Below are 26,340 nucleotides of genomic sequence, written 5' to 3'. Positions count from 1 at the left end.
GAGAGGGGATGGGAGCGATGCTTACAGGAAACAAAAGCTCACTAAAATGCATGAAAGTCAAGCTGGGAAGGTGGGGTTCAGGGTGGTGGTGGGTGGATCAGTGTCCCTGACTAGACAAATATTTGTATATAAACATGTGTTCTAATGGCCAACCTGCTTTTCTGGCATGCATGTGTCTGGGAACCGGATGTAGCCTTCCCCCACCCTTGCTCAAGCATCTGGTACAGCCCAAGGCCAGTCCAACATTCCTTTTAAATAGAAACACTCAGAAGTACACAGTTTGGTCTTAAACAATAGTTACTCTTATATTGTAGACAAATGTGATAAAGAACCATTTAAGGTCAAGAGGTTAAAGACCTATAATAAATCTCCTTTGATAAGGAGAAAACTGTGTCTCTACTTAGTTCATATATATAGCAGTAAAGACACTTCTACAACCAGCCCTTTCCAGAGGGAAATCCACATGATGGGGACATTGAAGAGTCCTGTCTTCATCTTGGTCCTCTACCTCCTGGAAGGGGTTCTGAGCAATTCCCTCATCCAGCTGAACAACAATGGCTATGAAGGCATCGTCATCGCCATCGACCACAATGTGCCAGAAGATGAAGCCCTCATTCAACAGATAAAGGTATGTCCTAAGAGGAATTTTCTGTGCTTTGCAATTCCTAGGTACTGGCAATTAAATCATCAATTATATTGTGATAAAGAGAACATGATTTGTCTTGCTCCAGTTGCTTGACTTGGCAAGATAGTTTTAGTCTGAATCTCAGATTCTTTATCTATAAGAGGAAAACAATAACTTTTTGCCCACTGGGATTTTTATGAGAAACAAGATGAATGCAATGCACATAGTTACAAGTTAGAATTGTTGTTGGAACTTAAAAAATGACATGTGTATTTTTTGGCTGTAGGTTGTCACTGAAAAATATTTTGTTCCATACGAGGGCAAATCCAGCTGTATTCAGCAGACAGGAGTAACTGAACAGTAGGTTGCCATCATCAGCATACAGTAGATCCTCTTTCTATTCTATTTGAAAGTAACAAGGAACCTGAGGTGCAAGTTCTAACTTAACCCTTCCAATGGGCAGAGACGCTGTGCCTTTTTAGCCTGGAAGCAAGGGGTCATCTCCGAGCTTCACAGGTGTGGGTGAGGAGGGCCATGGCTATACCTTGTTGCCTCTTCTGTAAGGGGAGAAAAGCTACACAGAAGCTCTTTGTCCTGGAAGAGCTGGAAGAGTCATCCAAATTGTCATCAGGTAGAGGGATAAGGGGAGGTCACCTTCTAACAGGTCACACTGGAATCCTCTCTGCCCATAGCACATGCATGGGCCATGCTGTGGAATGGGTGAGGGCCATGCTCTTTAAAAGGAGTTGATAGTAAGTAGTTCTCTTATAGAACCTTGTAAGGAAAATATGAAAATGCACAACAGTACCTAAGACACAGCAGGAACTTCATGAACTATAGCTACCACCACTGCTTACAGTTGTCTGTTTGTTGTTTTTGTTGCATTTTAGCAGTACTTATACTTTATTGCATTTTTAATGCTTATGTTTGTATTTGTTGCTCTCTTTCATGTATTAGTTTGCTTATTCATTCCATTACCTGGTGGCTGTCTGTGTGACAATTGGATGGGAAGTATTCATGGACCCTGGTGAGGTCACCAGTGGGCACTCTATGGGAGTGACTGCTCTCTCTCTCTCTCTCTCTCTCTCTCTGAATCTACCTAGCAAACAGTTGGGCAATGAAGGTTAGCGCCCCCTGAACCCCTCCTCCATTAGTAGCTGTTTTACCCTTTCTGGGGGCAGGTTCCTAGGACAAAAGTCCAGAAGACTGCCAGGGATGCCTCAAGAAGCAAACTCGGAGAAGCAGAGTTTGGGTGAAGAAGCATCTCTGTCCGCCAGGGTTCCTGACCAAGAATATAATTGAAATAGGCGTGGGGGACAGAGTGAAGCTGCTTCCTAGGAAGCCTTCATGCTTAACCTAAAGACCTTCCGGCCATCTTCCGTGCAAGCACGCTCGTGTCTGAACTTGATCAGTAGGCACAAACCTCAGCTGAGCTTTGCCACAAGAAGAAAGAAGCTGATACCTGCAGAAAAAAAGCAAGGTAGACAATGGAAGAGACGCACGGCCGGTTTGTTTCTGTCTCAGGCCTGTGTCTCTCAGGGATGTGTTGGAGAAGCCTTATCCCTAATAACAGCAACTAACAGCAACTTGGCGTTTCATGAGGTTTTGAGTCTTCAGAGTGCTTACCCTCACTATCTTCGGTGGGTTTCCTGAAAACATTTATTTCTCACCACAGTTATTAAGTTGGCTTCCTAGAGTAAGCACTGACTGAATTTCGTAAGCTAGGTTGGATTTCACTACTCCCTTCTGTGTAGTTAAGTCTGATGGTGTCACAAGGGCTCCTGCTTAGGAAGAGACAGCTCCTGCTATTCGATGTCCTAGGTCTGAGGAGTTCAGTGAACACCCCTCCCCCACAAACACACCCCACACACACCACTAGTGCAGCCGCCATTCTTGATGCGTCCTCAGTCCCTGCTTCAATGACCTCAAGGGGAGATTCACTACTAGACTCCTTGTTGGGACACAGCCCTAAGTCGGCTCAGCTTCTGCAGGACAGTGTCCAAGGATCTCCTATCTGTGTGTGAAATACTGCCACTGGTCCATGCAGAAGCCTTGGGAGGACATTCCACAGATGAAATTCAGGGAGAAAACCTCCCACCCCCAACACACACACACACACACACACACACACACAGAGAGAGAGAGAGAGAGAGAGAGAGAGAGAGAGAGAAATCACAATGGGAGTATTTGGAGGCATCTCTTCAATGAACAGAGCCCAGGTCCTACCTGGCTTGACACTAGTTCATCATTCATCATAATAATATGCTCAGTCAATTGGTCTTTTATTTATTTATACAACAAATATTTGCAAAGCACTCCATTATGTCAGGTACCAGGATCCAGCTGCCATCAATGTTCTATGTTTGTCCTTAAGGAATGCTGGACCCATCCAGTAAACAATGTCCCACACCCTTCTCTCACCCAGAGTTTAAATATCTATGTGAATATGCTGTCATGCTCTCGGAATGCAGAACAGATGGCCCGTGCCTTTATTAAAACATACAGACAAGAGCATTTACTTCATGCTACTTGCACTTTCTCCTGGAAGGCATCAAATAGCCACATTTCACAAGCGGAATCACAGCCAAGTATTCAAATACAGTCAGGTTTATACCCAATCATCGGGTATTTAGTGATTATTATTATTATTTTTTTAATTTGGGAGAATGGTAGCATGTTAAATTCTGCTGGTGGTTATTAAAATCTCAGCTTTGGGGTATAGAAATGCAAAGCACTAAGCATGCTTTTTAAGTTAGAAAGGGAGTCATTATTGCCACTACTTGAAATGAGGCACGGTTAAGCTTGGAGTAAATAAAAGTAAATTCCCCAAGTTCATCCACTGAGATGGGCAGGAAGGACTCAGGCCTGCATCAGTAGCTGAGTGTGGCCTTCCCTCACCGCGGTGGACTGTCCTCCTCCCAAGCTCTCTCCACCTGGGCAGGGTCCCCTCACTAGGTCTGCTCCAGCTGGGCTCTGCTCCAACAGTGAGCTCTCTTTCCTTTTTGCATTATCCTTTTCCACAGTCATCTACATATTACAACCGCTCCCATCAAAACAAACCCCATGCCCATTCTTCCATCTCCCTTTAACTTAAATAAGCATTCTTAACCTGCTGTCTGCTGTCACTACCCCTAGTTTCCCACTCTCATGGTCCCGATTCCACTTACACAGCACTGCTGTCTGCATTCTGCAGACACCGCTGGCTCGCGCGTCCCACGAGGCAGGCTCACTTCCCAGTCTTCCTCCATCACTTCTGATTTCTTCGCTGTGCGTTGACTCTCACCCCCTGCCCGTCTCAGAACACCGGAGTCCTCTTCTTTCCCACTGACAGTCCTAACTGACCCAATGCCTTCTTTCTACAGCACTGTTGAAGTATCCTCTCTACTACCTTGTCAGAGTGCACCCCAGAGAGCCTGAAGGGACACGTACTACGGCTGCTGCTCCACTTCCGAGGAATTAAGCTATGCACAATTTGCAAATACTAAATGATTCTATTTCATTAATTCTAACTCTTAGTACTATACTATGCTACCATAATACTTCTCATTAGATTTAGTTTTTGCGGTTATGAAATTCTCTTCACTGTTGCGTGTTGTGCGACCCGGAGACTTATACTCCCAGCTCTCGGTTTCCCTCTCCAAGCTTTAGTTATGGTGTTTGAGTTTTTACACTCCTGTGGGGCCCACCACACAGCTCACAAATAAATACATGGAAAATTAATCTTACTTATGAACGCCCAGCCTTAGCTTGGTTTGTTTGTAGCCAGCTTTTCTAACTTAAATTATCCCATTTCTCTTTAACTACACTTTGCCTCTGGGCTTTTTACTTTCCTCTATCTTACACATCTTCCTTTCCTTCTTATTCTGTGGCTGGTTGTGTGGCTGTGTGCCTGGCCCTCTCCTTTTCTCCATCCTTGCTTTCTAACCTGGATTTCTCCTTCTACTTATTTTCTGCCTGCCAGCCTCACCTCTTTCTCTCTCCTGCCTAGCTATTGGCTGTTTAGCTCTTTAGTAGACCGATTGGGTGTTTTAGACAGGCAAAGCAACACAGCTTTACAGAGTTAAACAAATGCAACATAAAAGAATGCAACACATCTTTGCATCATTAAACAAATACTCCACAGCATAAACAAACGTAACACATCCTAAACCAATATTCCACAACAGTATCACATGTGTGATGTCATTTGTGAAGTAGTCACAGCAATGTCCCCCATGCTGTAAGGAGTGAAATCAGAGCTTAGAATTGGAAAGTACCTAATGTCTCACAAGAATTGGAAATTACCATCTGCCTCTTGGGTCGTGTTGCTCAGTGTTGCTCTGTGGTGTGATCTACACTCAGCAGGAACAGTTGCTGTTGCTAAGGAAGCCATGACCCTGCTCAGCTAGGCTTTTGAAAGAAAAGTACAGATGCATGTTGAAATGACTTGTACCTTTTCGGTGATGTCTTTTTGCTTGCTCTCTCTCCTTCCAGGACATGGTGACTGGGGCCTCCCCATACCTGTTTGAAGCTACAGGGAAAAGATTCTATTTTAAAAATGTTGTCATTTTGATTCCTGAAAACTGGAAGACAAAACCTGATTACAAGAGGCCAAAACTCGAAACCTTCAAAAATGTGAGAACAAATTCCTTTTGGCACCGTGATTTAATTTTTGTTACTGTTTGTTTGAGGCAAAATAGTTTGAGGAACGAAATGGAATTGTGACAAGATCTCCCACTGTGAGTGAGGGCGATGTGTTTGCTGACATGGTGTGATGACAGTTTCTTTACATTTCAGGCTGATGTGCTTGTGTCAGCAACCAGCCCTGTGGGTAATGACCAGCCATACACTGAGCATGTGGGAGCATGTGGAGAAAAGGGCATCCGGATCCACCTGACTCCTGACTTCTTAGCAGGAAAGAGGCTGAATGAGTACGGACCACAAGGTATGGACTCCGCCTAAGCACTCCAGAGAACACTTAGCACACCAAGTGTATGTTAACCACTATAGTCATATTCCGAGTAAGCCTACAGCTAACAAGTAAACCAGAAACAAAGCCAGTGAAGTATGCATTTCAATTTAAAACAAGGAGTCAGAGCCATGGGTTTCTGAGCTATCATTTGACATTGGCTTGTGTACCAGCATAATGTGGCATTTTAGCTTTATAAATTACTGTAGTGCCAGGTTACTGGAGTAAAATTGTTTGGCATGAAACCGTCTATGGGTCTATGGGCTTCATCCGACTTAATTAAATCTCCTTCCTACAGTTTGTAAGATAGCCACCAGATGGTGACAGTGCACTCAGGCTCAACTGATTTGAGTTCCTGATTCAGCAGAATTTGATTTTTTTTTTTCAAGTCTTTTGATTGTATTTTATATTCTAACCACAATGCTCCCTGTCATTCCCCTCACCTCCTCCCAACTCCCCTCACCTTCCCCCAGTTTCCCCCCCCCAGCCCACCCCTCCTCATGGGTAAGGGCTCCTATGAGGAGTCAACATGGTCTGGCTCATTAGGTTGGGGCAGAGCCTGGTCCCTCTCCCATTTATTAAAACTAAGACAAAAGGGCAATAAAGGGATGGAAATTGAAAAGAAATATGTCAAACTATCACTATTCTCAGATTATATGATAGTATATATAAGTGACCCCAAAAACTCTATCTGGGAACTCCTATAGATGATAAACACCTCCAGTAATGCGGCAGGATACAAGATTAACTTAAAAAAAAATCAGTAGCCCTCCTATATACAAATGATAAAGTGGAAGAGAAAGATATCAGAGAAGCTTTACAATAGCCACAAATATAAAATATCGTGGGGTAACACTAAGTAAACAAGTCAAAGTCCTGAACAAAAACCTGAAGTCCCTAAAGACAGAAACTGAAGAGGATCTCAGAACATGGAAAGATCTCCCATGGTATTAGAGAGATAGGATCAACATAATGAAAATGACAATCTTACCAAAAACAATCAACAGATTCAATGCAATCCTCATCAAAATCCCAATACAATTCTTCACAGACCTTAAAAAATCAATACCCAAGTTCATTTAAAAAAAAAATCCTGTACAATAAAGTAACTTCTGGAGGTATCACCACCCCAGACTTCAAACTCTACTACAGAGAGAGTAATAAAAACAGCTTGGTATTAGCATAAAAACCAGACATGTGGACCGTGGAATTGAATTGAAGACCCTAATAACACGCCACACACTTATGAGAACCTGTTTTTGACAAAGAAGCCAAAATGGTACAATGGAAAAAGGAAAGCATCTTTAACAAATGGTGCTGGCACAACTGGATGTTAACATGTAGAAGATTGCACTAGACCCCTATTTATTGCCATGCACAAAACTCCAATCCAAATGGTTCAAGGACCTTAATATAAATCCAGCTACATTGAACCTGATAGAAGAGAAAGTGAGAAATACACTTGAACGCATTGGCACAGGAGATCACTTCCTAAATACAACACCAGTAAGACAGACACTGAAAGCAACAATCAATAAATGGGGTCTCCTGAAACTGAGAAGCTTCTGTAAGGCAAAAGATACTGTAAGACAAAACATCAGCCTACAGAACGGGAAAGGATCTTCACCAACCCCACATCTGACAGAAGGATGATCTCCAAAGTTTTTACAGAATTTGACTCTTGATTCTGCAGGATTCAGCAGAGGCTCACATTCTGATTTTTCAGAAAGCTTCCAGATAGTGCTGCACAGGGTATCACTCTCTAGGAAGCAGACAGAATCATCTTACTGTCATCTCTCAGAGAATCATCTTACTGTCATCTCTCAGATGACTCTGTGTGTGTGTGTATGTGTGTGTGTGTGTGTGTGTGTGTGTGTGTTGCACACCAGTAATCCCAGGACAGCTGAGGCAGAAGGATACCGAATACCCCTGGGCTACACAGGGAGATTCTTAAAAGAACTAACATAAAAAGTTTATTCCTTACAAAAATACACTCTATCATGTCAATATGCACTATATAGAGCAATCATTAATGGAAATATTCAAAGTACATATTTGAGCTTTATACCTATACACAAATGTGTCTAGTTATCGAATGACTAGTGTTCTTGAACAATTAGCATTTGAAAACTAATGTCTGAAAAAGACTATACTCCTGAACAATCAGCTGCTTTTCCTAACCTAGGTAAGACAGAGGGAAAGGGTATGCTTGATGCTGCATGCCTCCCCACACCCAATGTCACATACTGATTAGAAAGGTCTGAACCTTGGTTCTACATTATTCCATTCCATTTCCATAACTGCAACAGAAGATTCCCAGCCTGTAACTCAATAAGTATGTGTTGAATTAATTGGTCTAACTGGGTTTTCCAGCCCTGAGCTCACACTAGCCTCCACAGCTAGTATCACACCATTCCTTTAAATGATTTTTTTTATATACCATGACCCCAATATCTTCTGCTGCTTTGATGGACAGTCATTTCCTTTTCAGACTTTGAATTAAAATTCAGTGCACACTCCTGGAGCAGGGATTGGAGCTCTTCAGCTTACCCCTCTCACCCAGCTCTCCAAGCTCAACCCACCCGGAATTATAATTCCAAGATGCCAGGATGCACATCACTCACTATGAGTCATCCAAATACAGCGGATAGTTGATGGGTGCCAAATAATCTCTAGATATGATGTGCCCAGCTACAACAGGGGAGAAATCACGTTGTCTGTCTTCATGGAAATATGCTATGATGATGACCACACAAGATGCTAAGTGCCATAACACAATATGATAACGCTGAAAATGAGGCGTGTCTGCTCTGGTCTGAGCACGTTAGAGTGGCAGCTGGGTAGATCAGAGCTTGGTTTTTTTTTCCTTAATGTTTGGGAGACAGAATCTCAGAAATGCTGCCAGTGCTGGTCTTGAACTAACGATCCATCCGTTTCAGCCTCTTGAATAGCCAGGGTCACAGGCACTTGCCTCCAGGTCTAGATGGAAGCTTGGTTTTGAGAAAAGAGCAGTAATTACCACTGCAGAGATGGTGAGAGGTGCCAACAAGAGAAAGCACGTATAAAAGAGCTAGAGGGGACCAAGAGGAAGATGTGGCCTAGAGCAAAACAGTCAGGAAAGCGTTGTGATTACAGAACACAGAGGTGAACAGCAAGGAAAGGGCTGGCATTCTCAAGCACTCCTCACTGTGTTAGGACTTACCTGCAAGGCATTTTTCTCTCTCTCACCCTGCATGTCCTCTGCAAGACTGCACACTGTGTGAGGAGGCAGCTGCCTGACCAGTGTGAATAACCTCCTGGCTCTCTTCGCCATAATGAACACAGAGCAAGCCAAAATAGATGTGTGTGTGTGTTCCACATAAATGCATACTTGCCATACTAGGTCATGGTAAGGAAAGCAAGCTCCACATTTTATTATAAGTTAGAAATAAATAATAAAGCCAAGCAAAACTAGCATTTAGAAGAGGGTTTTTTGTTTGTTTGTTTGATTGATTGATTGATTGATTGTTTTTCCTAGTGTGAGGTTATTTTACCACATTTTGTCTTCAGATATTTTACTTTTTTTTCTCTCACAGAGAGGTCATTTGTCCATGAGTGGGCTCATCTCCGATGGGGAGTGTTTGACGAATACAACAATGAAGAGAAATTCTACTTATCCAAAGGAAGACCAGAAGCAGTAAGGTATGTATATTTTGACTTCACTTTACCGAAACAATTTTAAAATGCAATCAATTTTTCCTTAAATTACTTTTAGAATACCAGTTTTTCTGTCTTATAGTAAGCGGTTCTGAGTTCCTACTTTGTAACTCATGGCAGTGCAGTCTGCCAGGGCCTCTGCTGGTGATCAAACCATATCGAGAGTCACTGCTGACATGAACACGTGTTAGCTTGACTCTTCAATAGGCGAGTGGGTACCATTCCAACCTCTCCATTCTAAGCTTCCACACCATTACATTACATTAAGATACATTAAGAGCAAGGCTGATTCATGCACACTGATTCCTGAGACCTAGAAATATCTATGGACTCATTCTCCCTTCCACGGCTGCAGAGCATATTAACCTACATAAGTGCCATGCCCTCTTAATAAACCTTATCAAGTCAGGCATGGCAGTTCATGCCTTTAATCTCGGCACTCAGGAGGCAGAGGCAAGTGGATCTCTATGATTTCAAGGCAAGTCTGGTCTACAAAATGAGTTCCTGGACATCTAGGGCTATTACAAAGACAAACTTTGTCTTGAAAAACAAACCAAAAAAAAAAAAAGTTTTATCTAAGCATGTTAATAATATTCATTGTCCCTTGTCTGACAAACTTTTAAAGTATGTGTAGGCCCAGAAGTAACCAAAATATGATAGCTGTCCAGAAGTTACTCTTTTCATATACTACAGAATATATTTGCAATCTAACATACCATACCAGGTTTAACAGAGAAATGTTAGGAACCATCTCAGCAAGCAGGCAAGGGTGACCTCTATAATTACAGTTGTTTCAATTGATTCAGGAAGTTGTCTCCAATTCTATAGCGCACAAAACCAAGGCAGTACAAAACAAAGGGAAGAGAGAAAAGGAACTTGCACAAGTAAGTGTCCCACCTAGAAAATGCAAGGTAGTGCAGTGCAGTTCAGACTGTCAAGAGAAGTCACACAGGGACACGATACGAAGGGAATGTTCCAAGTGCTTTCCCATATATTAGCAATAACTCATTCAAAAATATAATGGGGAAACCCCACTAAAGATAACAGTTCAATGGAAAACACAGTAAGGAATGTTAAAGATAAATACAAAATAATTCTAAAAGGCTTAAAAGAAATCCAAGGCAGAGAGGAAGGAGTTCAATACATGAAGGACATAAATTCAACAAAAGTTGATTTGTGACTTTTATAAAACTCTGGTAAGATATATTTGTATATTATGTAAAGATCCTAGCATTCATTCAGTGAGATTTTTGAAAAAGAATCATAATAAAAATGGCTTTTACTTGTCAGTTTTTAAACATATTCCAAGACTGAATTAAATAAAATAATGTATATCAACAGTAATTTACATACACAGTAATAAAACAGAGTTTAATTAATAGTTCTATGAGAAGAGGTAAGATTTCTTAAGACACAAAGAAAAATTTTAACTAAGAGGAAAATGAAGAGAATCTCTTACAATTGGAAAAACTGCAAACTAAAGTTATAGGATTGAAAGATATTAAAAGATAGTTTTGGTAATGAAAGTTAGAATAGAAAATGAATTAAGTCCAACCTTTTGGACTCACAAAGATAGGATAGTTAATGGAGTGTTTCCTCTGAATTTGTCAAATACTAATAGACTAAACATTGTTGATGTATTTGTTGCATATATATATACATATGTACATATATGTATATACATAATTATTGTACTTACTATATGTACTTTTTCTTATATTAGTTATAACTTTTTATTTTAGACAAAAAGGAGAAATGTGATATTTTATTTATTCTTTAACAAATAAAGCTTGTTTGAAGATCAGAGTGCAAAGCTAGTCACTAGTCATAGGCAATGGTGGCACAAACCTTTAATACCTGCACTTGGGAGGCAGAGGCAGACAGATTTTTGTGAGTTCCAGGCCTCCCTGGGCTACACGAGACTGATCCAGTTAAAAAGAGAATCAGAGCTCATACTTTTGAGCCCAGTACTTGGGAGTCATGCGCCTTTATTCCTAGCACTAGGGAGGTGGAGACAGGAATGATATGGCTGGGCAGAGAGAGGAATGTAAGGCGGGAGGAGAGAGCAGCTCATTGCATCCAGTCTGGTCAACATTTCATGTGAAATTTTACGTGCTTACACATATCTTGGGTATTGAAAAATTAACATAAAAAGTAAATTTAGTAAGTTAGGGCAGATTTATAATGTCAAAAAATAAAAATCATTAAAGCTACATCATGCCAGAATGTGCTACGTATCTATATGTTAAGATTTGAAATATTCTACCTTGATACATTTTTTTTTTAAATCAGAAAACAAAGCACTGTTATGCTAACACAGAGTAAAGTTTTCAACAAGCCAGCAGTCATTTATTTTTGATGGTGAAACATGGTTTTCTCCTCTCTTTATGGCTTTTATGAGCTTTCAAATATTATTTCATGTTTTTATTATCCATATACTCAAATATGTAATTTAAAAATGAAGCATGGTAAAAAATCATTCCCTTTAATAATAAACCCCATAAACATATAAAAGTTAAATGTCAACGAACGTACAATAACTGAACAAAAACTGGCATAGACAATTAGGACAAGTACGTAAACACAGTAAAGATGTCAGCGAGTCTTCTGGGGGAAGCTAAAAAAAAAAAAAACTCCAGGTTTTCTAGAATGAGGAGCCTGTATTGGAGGAGCCTGGGAACCTTGATCCTAACTCTGGCTATTCTGGTACCATTTTTGAAGCTCTTCAGGTACTTTCTGGCCACAGAAATGGCTGGTATAAACTTAGTGCTTTTGTTATATGAAGGTATATTAATTTCTCCTTGGTTCAATGAAAAAAAATCATACCAAATCATACCAATTTCAGGAGACTTAGGGACCCTTTGAGATGATCCCATTGAGTAAGCATTTAACTTTGATGTGTTTTCAGATGTTCTGCAGCTATTACTGGGAAAAATCAAGTTCGTTGGTGCCAGGGAGGCAGTTGTGTCAATAAAGGAAGCTGTAGAAAAGACAAATTAACAGGACTGTATAAAGAGGACTGTGTGTTCTTACCAGACAAACAACAACGTGAGAAGGCGTCCATAATGTATGCCCAAACTATTGATTCCGTAAGTGCCCTGATCTTTCCCCCGTGCTTGTATGAATTTAGTGAGGTTGATTTGGTTTTTGTTTTGCCCAGGTGCTCCAAGGGTGGATCAAATTTTAGAGACACTAACAGCTTTAGGGGGGAATCAGCAGTTGATTCTCTTTGAGGTAATCTTGGTTGCAGAAAACAAATGTACAAAACTCTTGCTGTGTGTTGCAAGGGGCCAACTCTTGAGGAAGCAAAATTGATGTGACACTGGCTGTTGAATTTGTAGCCTGAATGTACAGTCGGGATGACAAAGGATATTTGTCCATTGCACTCTAAGACCAGTGAGGACTGAATGGATGGACATTCTCTATGAGAAAATAAAAAATGAGGGAAATATCTGGGGAGTGAATGCAGGCAGGTTTACAAAGCAGGCGATGGAGAAGGGACTCCTGGAAGAGACTCAGGAGCAATGGATAGGGTGAAGAGCCCTGGCAAGGCTGAAGCCCGACAGGACAGAACAGAAAGAGCCAGAAGGAAGGCTAAGAGTGCAGGGGAAATCTACACGTTGTAACTGCTGTTTGCTATGGGGAGCTGCAAGGTTTGTAGGGTGTGAGTAATCACGGACCCCACAAAGGCGCTTGTAGGGCTACAGAGACTCAGCTCAGTTGCTAAAGTGCCTGATAAAGCACAGAAAACCTGAGTTCAGATCCTCAGAACCTATGTAAAAGCCAAGGGTGTCAGCTCTGAGAGATGCAGATAGATAGATCACTGCAGTTTCGTCAAATAAATGGATTTCAGGTTCACTGGGGAATCAGTCCTGTCTCAAACACCTGACGGTGGAGAGTGACTGAGGAAAGACACCTAGCATTTACCTCTGGCCTCCAAATGAGCATGCTTGCATGAGCACCCCCACACACACGTATCTGTACATACAACACACACAGAACATCACATAAACTGTAACTATACGAGCCTTATATATTAGAGTAAAAGGTAAGAGTTCTCAACCGCTGTGGGGTGAACAAATCGGAGAAACAGATCAGCCATGCTTACCATGTAAAGAAGGGACCGTGAGGGCTCACAGATCAGCCATGCTTACCATGTAAAGGAAGGGACCGTGAGGGCTCGCAGATCAGCCATGCTTACCATGTAAAGGAAGGGACCGTGAGGGCTCACAGATCAGCCATGCTTACCATGTAAAGGAAGGGACCGTGAGGACTCGGATGATTGGGGATTTCGCGAAATAGGGCCAAAACAGACTATGAACTATAAGTAGGAAGAAATGCCTAGAACACGGTTGTTTCATTGAGGGGAGAGAGCAGAAACCTGCTGATTTCTTGAACTGGGAGACATCAAGTGCTGACATCAAGTAAGGAAATGTGCAAAGAGACCCAGGGAACACCAGGAGAGTGAGGGGTCGTTGTGGAGACTTGGGGCGTAAGAAAACAGATTCCCAGGAGATATTAGAGAGAGCAGCATGTTGGTTGATGGGGTTCAGAAAGTAAAGAAGTGGGATTTGATGGTCTGAAGATGGAGAGCTAAGATTGGACAGTGAGAGGGATACCAGAGTGTGGTGTGAGGAAGAACAGAAAATCTGAGGAGTGAAAGATGCCACCTCAGAGCAGGCAGCTGTGCACCGAGGAGCAGCCCAGAACGTCCAGTGAGGCTGAAGACATGGGTGGAGACCAGTAGTGCCATGCCGTTGTGACACTGAGCCATGGTTGTAAGCTAGCAGAGGAGCCTGGGGTGGGGACGCAAGGGCACTGCTGTCACGTGTATCATCATATTGGAAATTTCAGGTGGTTGAATTCTGTACAGAACAAAATCACAACAAGGAAGCCCCAAATGCCCAGAACCAACGCTGTAACCTCCGCAGCACGTGGGGCGTCATCCAGGACTCTGAGGACTTTCAGCAAACCACTCCCATGGCGGCCCAGCCACCTACACCCGTGTTCTCACTGCTGCAGATGGGACAGAGGATTTTGTGTTTAGTTCTCGATAAGTCTGGGAGTATGACGGTATGTCCACCCAGCCACCGTTTGGGGGATGCAGAGCATAGGTGTAAGTGTACCACACAATCTGCAGATCAGAGGTGTGTGTAAGTGTACAATCAGTCAGGCCCACAATGGGACTTGGTAGAGAATAAACACAACAAGAGGGTCAAAACCCGGCCACATTTTGTCACCAAAAATGCTCATCTTGGCTGGATACAACTCAGCTGACAAAGTGCCTGCCTTGCAGACTTCAGGACATGCGTTCAAGGAAGGCCCAAAGCTCGCTTGTGATCCCAGAACTGGGTAGGTAGAGGTAGGCAAACCCCCTTGGCCATTTGACAAGGGAGCTCCAGACAGAAACACACACACACACACACACACACACACACACACACACACACACCCCTCACATCGCCTCAGTCCACAGATAGAGTATCAACAGCCCCCTTTGTCAAATTAAACTAATATCAGCTTACGAGCAAATTATAGGTTTATAACTATCTGATTAATAAACTTAATATTGTTCATATTTTGCTATCATACATAGGTCTAGAGTTCCATATAAGTCTTATTTAGACCTATTACTAATGCATTGTATTCAAGTTTTTTGTCTTTTGTTATTCATGCAAAAACTCTAAAATGTTACCTACCCAAAGTAGATGCTAGGAACAAATAGAAAACAGGTGCCATAGAAGGATACAGCTTAATTACACACTTACTTTGGGTGGTCACTTCCAAACACCCTTTAGCCTGGTCTGTTGTTAGCCTGTTCATTTGAAGGGAAACTTGACTCCTTTTATTTGCTTGCCCTTTCAGAATGATAACCGTCTTAGCCGAATGAATCAAGCAAGCAAGCTCTTCCTACTGCAGACGGTGGAGCAGGGATCCTGGGTCGGGATGGTGACATTTGACAGTGCTGCCCATATACAAAGTGAACTCAAACAGATAAACAGTGCCGCTGACAGAGACCTGCTGACCAAACGCTTACCCACAGTATCTTCAGGGGGGACATCTATATGCTCTGGGCTTCAAGCAGCATTTACAGTAAGGCGCGTTCCACTGTGGTAGTTTGAAACTTTGGGATTTTTGCTCCTATGTGGTTTTCATTCCAGTGTTTCCATATGTGGCTGGTGTCAAATTGAATTATATGACCAAGGACAAAGCTGTGGTCAAAGGGTACAAAGATGCAGGCCACAAGAGGTATCACTAATTCACTACTCCATGCCTCTGTCCTTTTCTTCACATTGGCATTCAAGCTTTTCTGCATGCATTTCTGCACTCAAAATATGTCTCTTGTGCCTCCTCCATCCAGCTCCACTAGGTTACACATTCTCAGACCCTACTGCAGAATCGCCTGTCCTTACCTGGTGGTTCAACTCAGTTACTTTGGTGTCTCTGTGAGGGAAACACGCAAACTCCAACCTACTCCACAACACACAGTAATTATGAGAACTTAGACAAGGGGATCCGAACTGGGCCAGAGATCTTACTTCCTAGTACTGAAAGCACTTTGGTCAGACCAAGATGGCCACAGCTCTGAGATTCCGAGGCCCTGACTCTTTCCCATGTTGGCAGTCTCAGCCCACACAGTCCTCTCCCTTCTGAAACACCAAGGTCGCCGTGTGGTGGCCTCCTGTCTGATCTAATGGAGAATGCTGTGGGGAGAAGCCTCCTGTGCCTGCGCCTTCCCCTCTAGCCTTCTGGACACACAACCTCATTCTGAGTTCTTCATCCAGAGAACGGGGGCTGCGGGATTTGATCTTGACTGTTTGCCTGCGGGTTGGTCTCCCTCCACCATTTCAGCGCTGTGCAGAATCTGGTCTTCTTAAAGAGATTACATGTGCCCTTATTTAATTTTCTTGCCAACATAATCTTACTAAACATCGGCAGATGGACTGTCCTCTATACTCGATTAAAGGTGCAACTATAGGAAGTGCTTTGGAGATAGGAGTGGGAGAGTCGAGAGGTCAAGGTCATCCTTGTCTACATAGGGAGCTTGACACCTGTATAGGCTATATGAGATCCTGTTTCAAAAAACAAACAACAAAACCTGGGGGAAGAGGACAAAGTGTTTGCTTTAATCAGAAGGGGTAGAAAAGGGAAACTATCTTTGTGATCTGGGAAACAATGGCCAGTCAGACATCTATGACACCAGTATACAGTTGATATTGTCAGATAGTGCAAAGCTGAAACTATAGTCTTCTCTGGGTCCACTACACCTCAACTGGTTCCTGATTGTTTTTGTAAGCATCTTAGAACCTCTTGAATCTTCTTGGGGAGGGACCAGATGAAGGAAGCTCAGAACCTCCATGTCCTTTCCAAGAACTGCCCATCCTTAGGGCCACCCAGCGTTCACAGCATCCCTTCTGGGGCAGGCTAACAAGAAAAAGTCACTGTTGAGTTCCAGTATGTAGAAGTTCTATAGCAATGGCACCACAAGACAGATGTTCCTCCAACATTCCCAGACATGCACTTTTTCCCTCTGCAATTGCTCCTTTTCGTCCCATGAAAATTCACTTTCCACAAGCACCTTGCCTACCCCAAGACTGATTCCTGTTGTTAATCTTGTCCTTAGGAGATTAAGAAGAAATATCCGACTGATGGATCTGAAATTGTGCTGCTGACGGATGGGGAGGACAACACCATCAGTACCTGCTTTGACCTAGTGAAGAAGAGTGGAGCCATCATCCACACAGTGGCCCTGGGACCATCTGCTGCTAAAGAGCTTGAGCAGCTGTCCAAAATGACAGGTGAGGGAAGATCTGCAAAGACCCACCATTGCTTCTATCAAAGGACCCAGAGCTCTAGTGACCTGAGAAATCAGGGAAAGTACATCTTTCCTGATTGGAGATACAAGTTTCAAATGCACTTTGTTAGAATTGCATTTAAATAACAGTTAAGTCAATCAGAGTGGACTACAATTTAATAGACTTTCTCATGTGGGAGCACAGGACCTTTCAAATGTAGATACTCCTGGAGATCGTGCAGAGTTGAAGCAGCTTCATGATTGATATTTCTGAAGCTATTCATTACTAGGACTGTAATCCCAGTGGTTGAGAGGGAGAGGTGGGGGATCTGGAGTAAAGATCATTCTTAGATAAACAGTGAACGTGAAGCTGGTTTGAGCTACAGGAGATTATGTCTCAAACATATATATATATATATATATATGTGTGTGTGTGTGTGTGTGTGTGTGTGTGTGTGTGTGTATGTATGTATGTGTATATATATATATGTATATATATATACATATATATATATATATATATATATATATATATATATATAATCAGTATCAATTTCTGAGTTGATGTGCACATACATTTGATATTGTTCTGTATTGCCTACCCTGCTATCTTAGCTACGGCTAAAATGTTGTAAATACTTGCTTCCTGGAAAATAACTTCTGATGATGTAATTGTGTTGTAGGAGGTTTGCAGACATATGCTTCTGATCAGGCTCAGAACAATGGTCTTGTTGATGCTTTCGCAGCCCTGTCGTCAGGAAACGGAGCTGTCTCTCAGCGCTCCATCCAGGTTGGAATTTTTACCATTGGATTTCTCATATCTCCTTATCATCACAGACTAATCTATAACACAAGTTCTAATTGGTCTTAACGATAAAATCCCAGAGTCAGATACTGGGGTGTATACTGAAAAATCAGAGAAGTAAAAGAGCCAGCTACTAGGGAGACTTCTTACCTCTACTGAATCCTTAACCAAAATGGGAGATCCTGTCTGTAGGAATCCTCCGACTGAATGTGCTTAGCTCCTGTCTCCTCCTGCCTTTTATTCCTCTCTCTACCCAGCCATATCACTCCTGTCTCCACCTCCATAGTGCTGGGATTAAAGGTGTGAGTCACTACCACCTGGCTCTGTTTCTCTTTTAGACTGGATCAATCTTGTGTAGCCCAGGGAGGCCTTGAACTCACAGAGATCCACCTGCCTCTGTCTCCTGAGTGCTGGAATTAAAGGTGTGGGCCACCACTGCCTGGCTTCTATGGCTAACTAGTGTGGCTAGCTCTGCACTTTGAATTTCAGGCACCTTTATTTGTTAGATCACAAACAAAATATTACCACACTAGAATGCTACTAGACACTTTGAGTTCTACACTCCTTTGCATATTAACTAAAGTTCAGAGTCTTCAGCTTGACATCCAACATTATTCTCCAAATGTAATCTTACTCATTTAAATGAGGCATTTGGTATAATTTATTTCATAAGAAAACAAAATGACTTATATAATGTGTCTAATAATTCCTCATAGGCATTTGCTAACAAGCACTCATTGTAATATGATTGCTTTGTGTTGCCTTCAAAATGGATCATCAGCACATTTTCTAGGATGAGTATTCAGACATGATTTGCCCTATTTTTTCATTCCCTGTGATTTGTCATGATTTTCCCGTACCAGAGAGACTCCTACCTAGTCCTTTCAGACTCCTAAACCTTGCCCCTGGGTCAACCACTTACTGACTTTGAGCGAAGAACCTGACCTCCCTAAGCACAACGCAGAATGTTTCTCTGTGTTTGACTGGTTCTAAAACAGCAATAAGCTCAAATTATCTTTCAACTGTCTTGGAACTATTTCTGAGAAGGACAAATGGGTTTCAAAGTGTTCTATTAGTAATTGCAGGGACTGCACATGGAATCTTAAACTGAGGAGAATAAACAATCAGCACAGCGTGAATGCCAACTTTCAAAATCAAAGTTTGCATAAACATGAAGGAATAGTACTGCATCAAAGCCTGGATGACAGATCCAAACAGTAGGATTAGGAGCCAACTGTGTGCTGCGTTCTAGTCTAGGCAGACAGCAATGGCGCCTATGTTGGTTGTCCCGCAGGAAATTTAAAAATAAACTCAAGGGCCTTCTTTTGCAAAAAAAAGGAATGTGCCCCAGTCATGTCTGTGGGGTTTTTGTTTGTTGTTTTTTAAGACAGGGTTTCTCTGTAAAGCTTTGGGGCCTGTCCCAGAACTCTCTCTCTCTAGACCAGACAGGCCTCGAACTCACAGAGATCCACCTGCCTCCTGAGTGCTGAGATTAAAGGCATGCACCACCACCACCTAGATTTTTTTAAATTTATTTAAGAAAACTAACTGGGATGTAAATGGAAGGGTAGGTTGGACTCATTATCAAGCTACCATGAGAACAAGAGTCATTTACACCCAGACTCACTCACTGTCTATCCCTGGGACCAGAAAGCCTGGCTGCATAGCCATTACCTCTTCTAATAGGTATCAACTTAGAGGTAATGAGTAACTATGGAAGAGACAGTTCCAACAGTCATATTTTCTGGGGAAACAGTGTTACTCTTTTCCCACTCCAGCCCCTACTCTGCTGCCAAACAGTAATCGCCTGGGTCTGGGGTTTATTTCAGTCGCCTTCATAAGGACAGTCATGGTGCTTAACTCAGTGATTTGTAATTTTAATTTCTATCATCTTTCCATCAGTAAGAAATGAGTACAGCCAGTCCCCTCCTGGTAAGAGATGAAATTTTTACACTACTAATAAGACAGAATGTGATGGGCACCAAAGGGAGACGATTGCATTGAAGCTCACAGAAAAAGGGTGACTCATGTGTCCTAAGAGACGAACATCAGTGAAAACTTCATGAAGAAAGTGCCATTTGTACTGAATTCTGGAGGGTCAGTAACCCTCAGGCAAGCAGAGAGGAAGTAGTGATGTCTAGGAGAAGTCAAGTTTGGGATTCGTAAATCCTTTGAGGGAGGTTGTCTTTCTGGTGGAGGAAGAAATATCATGGAAATTTGAAGCTGGAATAGTAATTTAAAACTGAATCCTAAATGATACCAAACATCAAACAAAGGACTCAAGAATACATGCAGGCCTTTTAATTGGCTCCTGGCAGTCAGAACCCTGCGCAAATACTGTGATGTATGCTGTATTGTCCAGGAACTAAAGCCTTGTCTTCTCAACAGCTGGAGAGCAGGGGTGTTAATCTCCAGACAAACCAGTGGATGAATGGCTCAGTGATTGTGGACAGCACAGTAGGGAAGGACACTTTATTTCTTGTCACCTGGACAACACAGGCTCCTCAGATCCTTCTCTGGGATCCCAGTGGGACAAAACAAGGTGCTTTTGTTGTGGACACAGCCACCAAGATGGCCTACTTCCAAGTCCCAGGCATTGCCAAGGTATGGAGTCAGCTTTCTTACAGACTAGAAAAATTTTTTTACAAATGACTGTAGATTTTTTTCTTTAAAGAGAGTGAGTATTGACTTCAAGAGAAAACAATGACAATACTTTGTTCATTGAAGTCAGCCAGCCAATTAAGTAAAGAGAGAAAAAAATGGATAATTTTGTGTCCCCCCCAAATGAAAGGAACAATTGAACTACATAGCAGTCAGGATGACAAATGATTCTTGATGCTTTGGGATTATGAACAGTATTTCCTATTCCTCAGAAACCCATGCCTTGAGAACTCCAGGTAGTGAACAGCGAGGACACGTTTTTGGGTCTCATTATCCCTATCTAGGTTTGTCTTGACAATGGGAGCCATGTAGTTAGTCCAAATACACTCAGGTTTGCCTTAACTAACACCCACATCTTCTCAGACTCAGACAGGATTGCAACACGATTTGGTCACATAGGCATTTGTTGTAAGTCTTTGTTACTCACTGGAAATATCTGCATCTGTTTTGGTCAGGTTGGCTTTTGGAAATACAGCTTGCAAGCAAGCTCACAAACTCTCACTTTGACTGTCACCTCCCGTGCAGCAAGTGCTACATTGCCTCCGATTACAGTGACTCCAATAGTGAATAAGAACACAGGAAACTTCCCCAGCCCTGTAACAGTGTATGCAACTATTCGCCAAGGAGCCTCGCCCATTCTCAGGGCCAGTGTCACAGCCTTGATAGAATCTGTGACTGGGAAAACAGTGACCCTGGAATTACTGGATAACGGAGCAGGTAACCATCAAAGAAACGAGAAATCAGTTCTTCTTCTAAGACACCACCATGGAATCACTAATGGTCATGGTTCAGTGAGGACAACTGGCTCTGAGGGGTGGTTAAAAAGCTCTCATACATGCCATGTCCCAAACATCGGGAAACATGAGGAGGGGTCCAGTCTTAGCCTCTACAACCCAAAGTGCATTAGCGGTTTGAATTCAATAGGGTTGTAGACTACACAGAACTGTCAGCCTTCCAAGTTAAGGGAAGGGAATCACAGCCATTTTCTGTCAAATCCATTGCCTCCTCAGGATGTGTGCACATGTAAACATATTTACCACACACTTTTTAGGTATTATTATCCCTCCTTTACTGGTGAAGAAATACTGTCACACTTTTACCCACAGAGATCAATTCCAGCGCAATTTTAGATGATTTATATATTCATGTGGTCTTTGGTGAGGCTTGATCCCAAAGTGAGAAATTCTGCCCATTTTTCTTGCATTTAAGAAGAAATACAATTCTGCATTTCCTTTTTGTAAGTTGTCTGCTTCCTCTGACAAAAGTATCTTTGTTAGAATGAATTTTGTAAATGAATTTCCTACTCAAACATCCCCTGGGGAGAAATTATGAATTTTTCTTCCCCTGTCTTGTGCATAAAGCAGTCTGATTTGACTTGAGAGATTGTTAGTGAGTTGATAGCTCATGCTATCCATCATGACAGAGCGATATGACATGACCTCTGACTTCAAAAGGAAAGGGCAGTTCAGGGTGAGAAGATTTACACATAAGTATATATACATGCGCACACACCATGTAAAAAAGCCCTGGGCCTCATTCTATGCATAGCCAAGTCCCATGGTCTCCTATAGATAATGCTCAACTTCTCTGTTTGCAAAATGTTAACCCACATATAGATTAGAGACACAGGTGTCCAGTTACCTTTAAGGTATTCATGAATTCCTCCATCTCCTTGTCAAGGTGCCGACGCTACCAAGAATGATGGTGTCTACTCAAGGTTTTTTACAGCTTTTGATACAAATGGCAGATACAGCATAAAAATATGGGCTCTGGGAGGAGTTACTGCAGACAGACAGAGAACATCACCTCAGAAGAATACAGCCATGTACATAGATGGCTGGATTGAAAATGGTAAGTGATCTGAAGACTTGACCAAATGACTTGGGTCTAGAAAAATCATTAATGCTAGAATAATGAAAGACGACTCTGGGATTCTGAGTTTCACCCCCACCTCTACCAACCTCACTCTTGCAGCCTGATATTTGGGGCTGGGTGATCTTTGTCTTGATTATACTCTTGTAGCCTGTAGGACTCTGCTTCAACGGAATCAGTCAATCCACTAGATACCAGTAATAGCCCCACCCCAAGTTACTACATTAAAAATGTCCCTAGCCACCCCCCCATTTGACAACCATCAACAAAAAAGTTTAAAGAATTTATGAGAAAGTAAATTTTGAATAATATGATATTCTGTACAGAATGCCTTTATTGAAGATGATTTCTGAGAGGTTAATTGACTGCACAAGCCATAGTAGTTTTTGAGTCACAGAATTGATTTGATGTAAGAGTATTAAGTGAATTCTGTAACTCCTACATGAACAAATTCCCAGGTGGTGATCGAGACAACTGGGCTTGGGGTGGGTGGCATATATCTGCAATCCTAGCACTCCAGAAATGGAGGTAGGGAGATTATGAGTTTGAGACTAACCTGGGCTACATAGTGAGATACTGCCTCAAAATAAAGAGAGTGCCAGGATTCTTTCCAAAGCATCAAGTTCTAGAACTCTTAACATAAAGTACTTCATGAGAAATTGTAATCAAGTAAGAAAGATAAAACACAAGCACAGAGAATGTGAAAATAGCCTTAATTAAGCAATCAAGGAAATTCTCCAAGGCCAAGGAGAATAAGTATGAAATAGAGAGACTATGACACTCAATATATTATCAAAGTGATGAGAGACTTCTTAAGGCAATGCCATGTCTAAACAGATATAGAAATTAAACTGGTATAGAAGACAGAGAAATGAGAGGCCAACGGGATGGCTCAGTGAGTAGAGGAGCTTGCTGCCAAGTCTAACACCTGAAGTTCCATTTCTGGGATCCACATGTAAGAGGAAAGAACCCACTCCTGCAATTTGTCCTCTGACCTGCACAAGCCCCTCTCATACACAAATAACTAACTAAATGATAATTTTAAACTAAAGGCAAAAAAATGGCAGAAGGAATATAATTCCAGGACAAATGCTAGAAAAATTAATTCTGGGTTTTTTTTTCCCCTATTAGAATCATGAAACGTTTGTTAGGTAATGTAGGCCTTCCTTTACTCGTTTTCTTCTTTATGTAGCCTGATTTGGTGTCCCATTACCAAACTTTACAGTAGATTTTGTTGGTGGAAGGAGAAAAGTAAGAAACAGGGAGGCTAGCCTTTCAGTGCCATTGCTCTTCATGATTTGAATAATTTTTAACACAGGTGAAGTAAAATTCAATCCTCCACGCCCTGAAACCAATAATGTTCAAGATAAGCAACTGTGCTTCAGCAGGACATCTTCGGGGGGATCATTCACAGCCTCTAATGTCCCCTCGGCACCTATCCCTGACCTCTTCCCACCTTGCCAAATCACTGATCTCAAGGCCAGCATCCAAGGGCGGAGCCTGGTGAATCTGACTTGGACGGCCCCTGGGGATGATTATGACCATGGGACAGGTAAGACAGATGTGGTACAGAGCCTAAAGAGGAGTTTGCCAGTCACTCGGCACAGCATAGGTTGGCCCTTGTGTTGAAGGCAGGAGAAGACAGAGGCAGGGATGGCTTCTGAAATTAAAAGAAAAAAATTTAAAAGTCCAAGAAACTGACCTACTTAAGGGATAAGATATTTGATCTCAGAAAACTTTGGAATTTTGTTTTGGTTTGGTTTTTGGCTTTTTGCTGTTGTTATTTCTGTTTTTGTCTTTTTAGCTGCTGAAAAAATGAGGTTTTATAATGTTTCTAGAGAAGGGTTATGAATAGAGAATGGTTACAAACATCTTCAAAAGAAGTCTCCCACCTGACCAGACTTTGGCTCTCAAAGTGTCAGTATAGAAGTTTGGTATAGGATGTAGACTAAGGCTCTCTGTTTCTAGTGTGTGTTTATGAGATGTGTGGGTGACAGCCTGACCTAATGAACCAGAACCTGTGTTTTACCTCTGAACATGATAATGTTGAAGAAACACTAGCACCAAAACCACCCTTCTTGAGCCAAGCCCTAAGCTCAGAGGATTCAGGTAATCACAAATCACTTTATATTCATCACTTTGTGAAGAGTAGCAAGTGCATGCAGTAGGGAACAACCGTTATAAATACGGTTTGCTGGATTGGTCTATTCATGGTAAATTCATGAGATGATGATGTAATCCCTAACAGGCTCTTAAAGTTCAAGACTTGAGAATTATAAGTTACATCCTCCCTCATCCCTCTCTCTCTCTCTCTCTCTCTCTCTCTCTCTCTCTCTCTCTCTCTCCCTCTCTCATTTTAGCTTCCAAGTATATCATCCGAATAAGCACAAGTATTGTTGATCTCAGAGACAAGTTCAATACCTCAGTCCAAGTGAACACTACTAGTCTGATCCCCAAGGAAGCAAACTCTGAGGAAATCTTTGGATTTGAATTGGAAGACAATAGTTTTGGAAATGGCACAGATATCTTCATTGCTATCCAGGCTGTGGATAAGTCCAACCTGAAATCAGAAATATCTAACATTGCACGGGTATCTCTGTTCATCCCCACTGAAGAGCCACCTACTTCTGAAGTCACAGCTCCTCCTTGCCCTGATGTTAGCATCAACAGCACCATTCCTGGCATCCACGTGTTAAAAATAATGTGGAAGTGGCTAGGGGAAATGCAGGTGACCCTAGGCTTGCACTGAATTTTTAGGAGGATAAATAAATAAATCATTCCTTTCATTGTAGAATTTTCAAAATTTTATTTTAGACTTCCTCTAGGGGGCAATGTAATAATACAGGAAGCTCAAAATCTGAAACCTGTGTATTAAAAATTATCTGCCAAAATTCTAAGGTTTAGTCGTTGCTCCATCTTTGGTGGTAATTTTGAATCCTTGGAAGAACCAAACGTTGCTCGTACCAATAGATTTTAATTTGTCCTAAGGAACTTTACCAGGTAAAAATAGCATGCAATCGCAGTTAGTTGATCTACTGACTGCTAAAATATCAGAAATGTCTAAACGTGATGTGGAGTGTGGCCACAGGGCAGCCGGCATGGCACTGGAGTAGTGGTTTAGGGGTTACATCTTATCCTCAGGTTGGTAGCAAAGGTGGGGTAGAGGGACTGGGCCTGGTAGGTATCTTGAAACTTCAAATCCCACCCCCCCCCAGTGAAACACATCTTCCAATAAGGCTTCACCTAACCCTTCCCAAACACGGGACCAAGCATTCAAATACGTGAGCCTACGGGGCCACTCTTACTCAAAGGAAGGCACCAGCTTGCCAACGTGAGCTTACTCAGCAGTACTCAGTTACATCCATGGATGTTTTCCACAGCTAATAAAGCAGGCCACTCCTCCTGCATACATCCAACACGTATTTCTTTACTTTCAGGCCTTCCTTACTACAACTAGAGTTTAAGAACAAGTTACGATAATTAAATATATGAGTAATCATGAAAAACAGAGGAAGATTTATTCAGTGTGGTCATATCGATATGCAAAAGTGTCTAGCACCCTCCCTCCCCGACCCCCCCCCCCCGCCTGGCCTTTCCATATTCAAAGTACTAACATGGGGTTTAGTTTAAGTAGAAGGTGAGAGGATGAATAATTAAGAAATCTGGGTCAAGGTGTGGCTCTTTCCATCAGTGAACCAGGAACTCATTCAAAGTGTTCTGGAACTTGCCCGAACTGGGTTCCAGGAGATAAGACCTTCCTCTTACTTCCCATGAAGTCTGGGAACTCCCGCTACACAAGCATGACACATGCAGTAGGGTCGGTGTAAGAGGAAATGAGAATCAAACAAGTAAATAAAAGGTAAAACGAAATAAGTGAAAGGCAAAGAGTGAATGAACTCTGTCAAGCACGCACTTTCAAAGGCAGAGGCTGGGCTAGG

The 26,340-nt window shown here is 42.1% G+C and overlaps 1 protein-coding gene across 1 annotated transcript; it reads left to right on the top strand.

Moving 5' to 3' along the window:
• The first annotated feature begins 458 nt into the window (after positions 1-458).
• On the top strand, positions 459-25,265 carry Clca1 (chloride channel accessory 1). Its single transcript, XM_051194751.1, has 14 exons — positions 459-628; positions 5,099-5,239; positions 5,402-5,549; positions 9,149-9,254; positions 12,178-12,358; positions 14,124-14,342; positions 15,135-15,362; positions 16,894-17,068; positions 17,748-17,854; positions 20,258-20,473; positions 20,986-21,247; positions 22,211-22,381; positions 23,721-23,954; positions 24,763-25,265. The coding sequence occupies exons 1-14, from the start codon at positions 464-466 to the stop codon at positions 25,149-25,151; spliced, it is 2,742 nt and encodes a 913-aa protein (XP_051050708.1). The 5' UTR covers positions 459-463; the 3' UTR covers positions 25,152-25,265.
• Positions 25,266-26,340: the final 1,075 nt, after the last annotated feature.

Source organism: Phodopus roborovskii, unplaced genomic scaffold, assembly GCF_943737965.1.
Source record: "Phodopus roborovskii unplaced genomic scaffold, PHOROB, whole genome shotgun sequence".
NCBI classification, from domain to species: domain Eukaryota; kingdom Metazoa; phylum Chordata; class Mammalia; order Rodentia; family Cricetidae; genus Phodopus; species Phodopus roborovskii.
The sequence above is the reverse complement of the archived record's forward strand: the minus strand, read 5'-3'. Positions and strand labels throughout refer to the sequence as shown.

Bases quoted from the DNA above. Each gene is read 5' to 3' on its own strand.
- Clca1 (XM_051194751.1), top strand. From the start codon at position 464: ATGATGGGGACATTGAAGAGTCCTGTCTTCATCTTGGTCCTCTACCTC. The intron at 21,248-22,210 runs GTAACCATCAAA...CTCCTTGTCAAG, and splicing joins ATTACTGGATAACGGAGCAG to GTGCCGACGCTACCAAGAAT. The intron at 23,955-24,762 runs GTAAGACAGATG...CTCTCATTTTAG, and splicing joins TGATTATGACCATGGGACAG to CTTCCAAGTATATCATCCGA.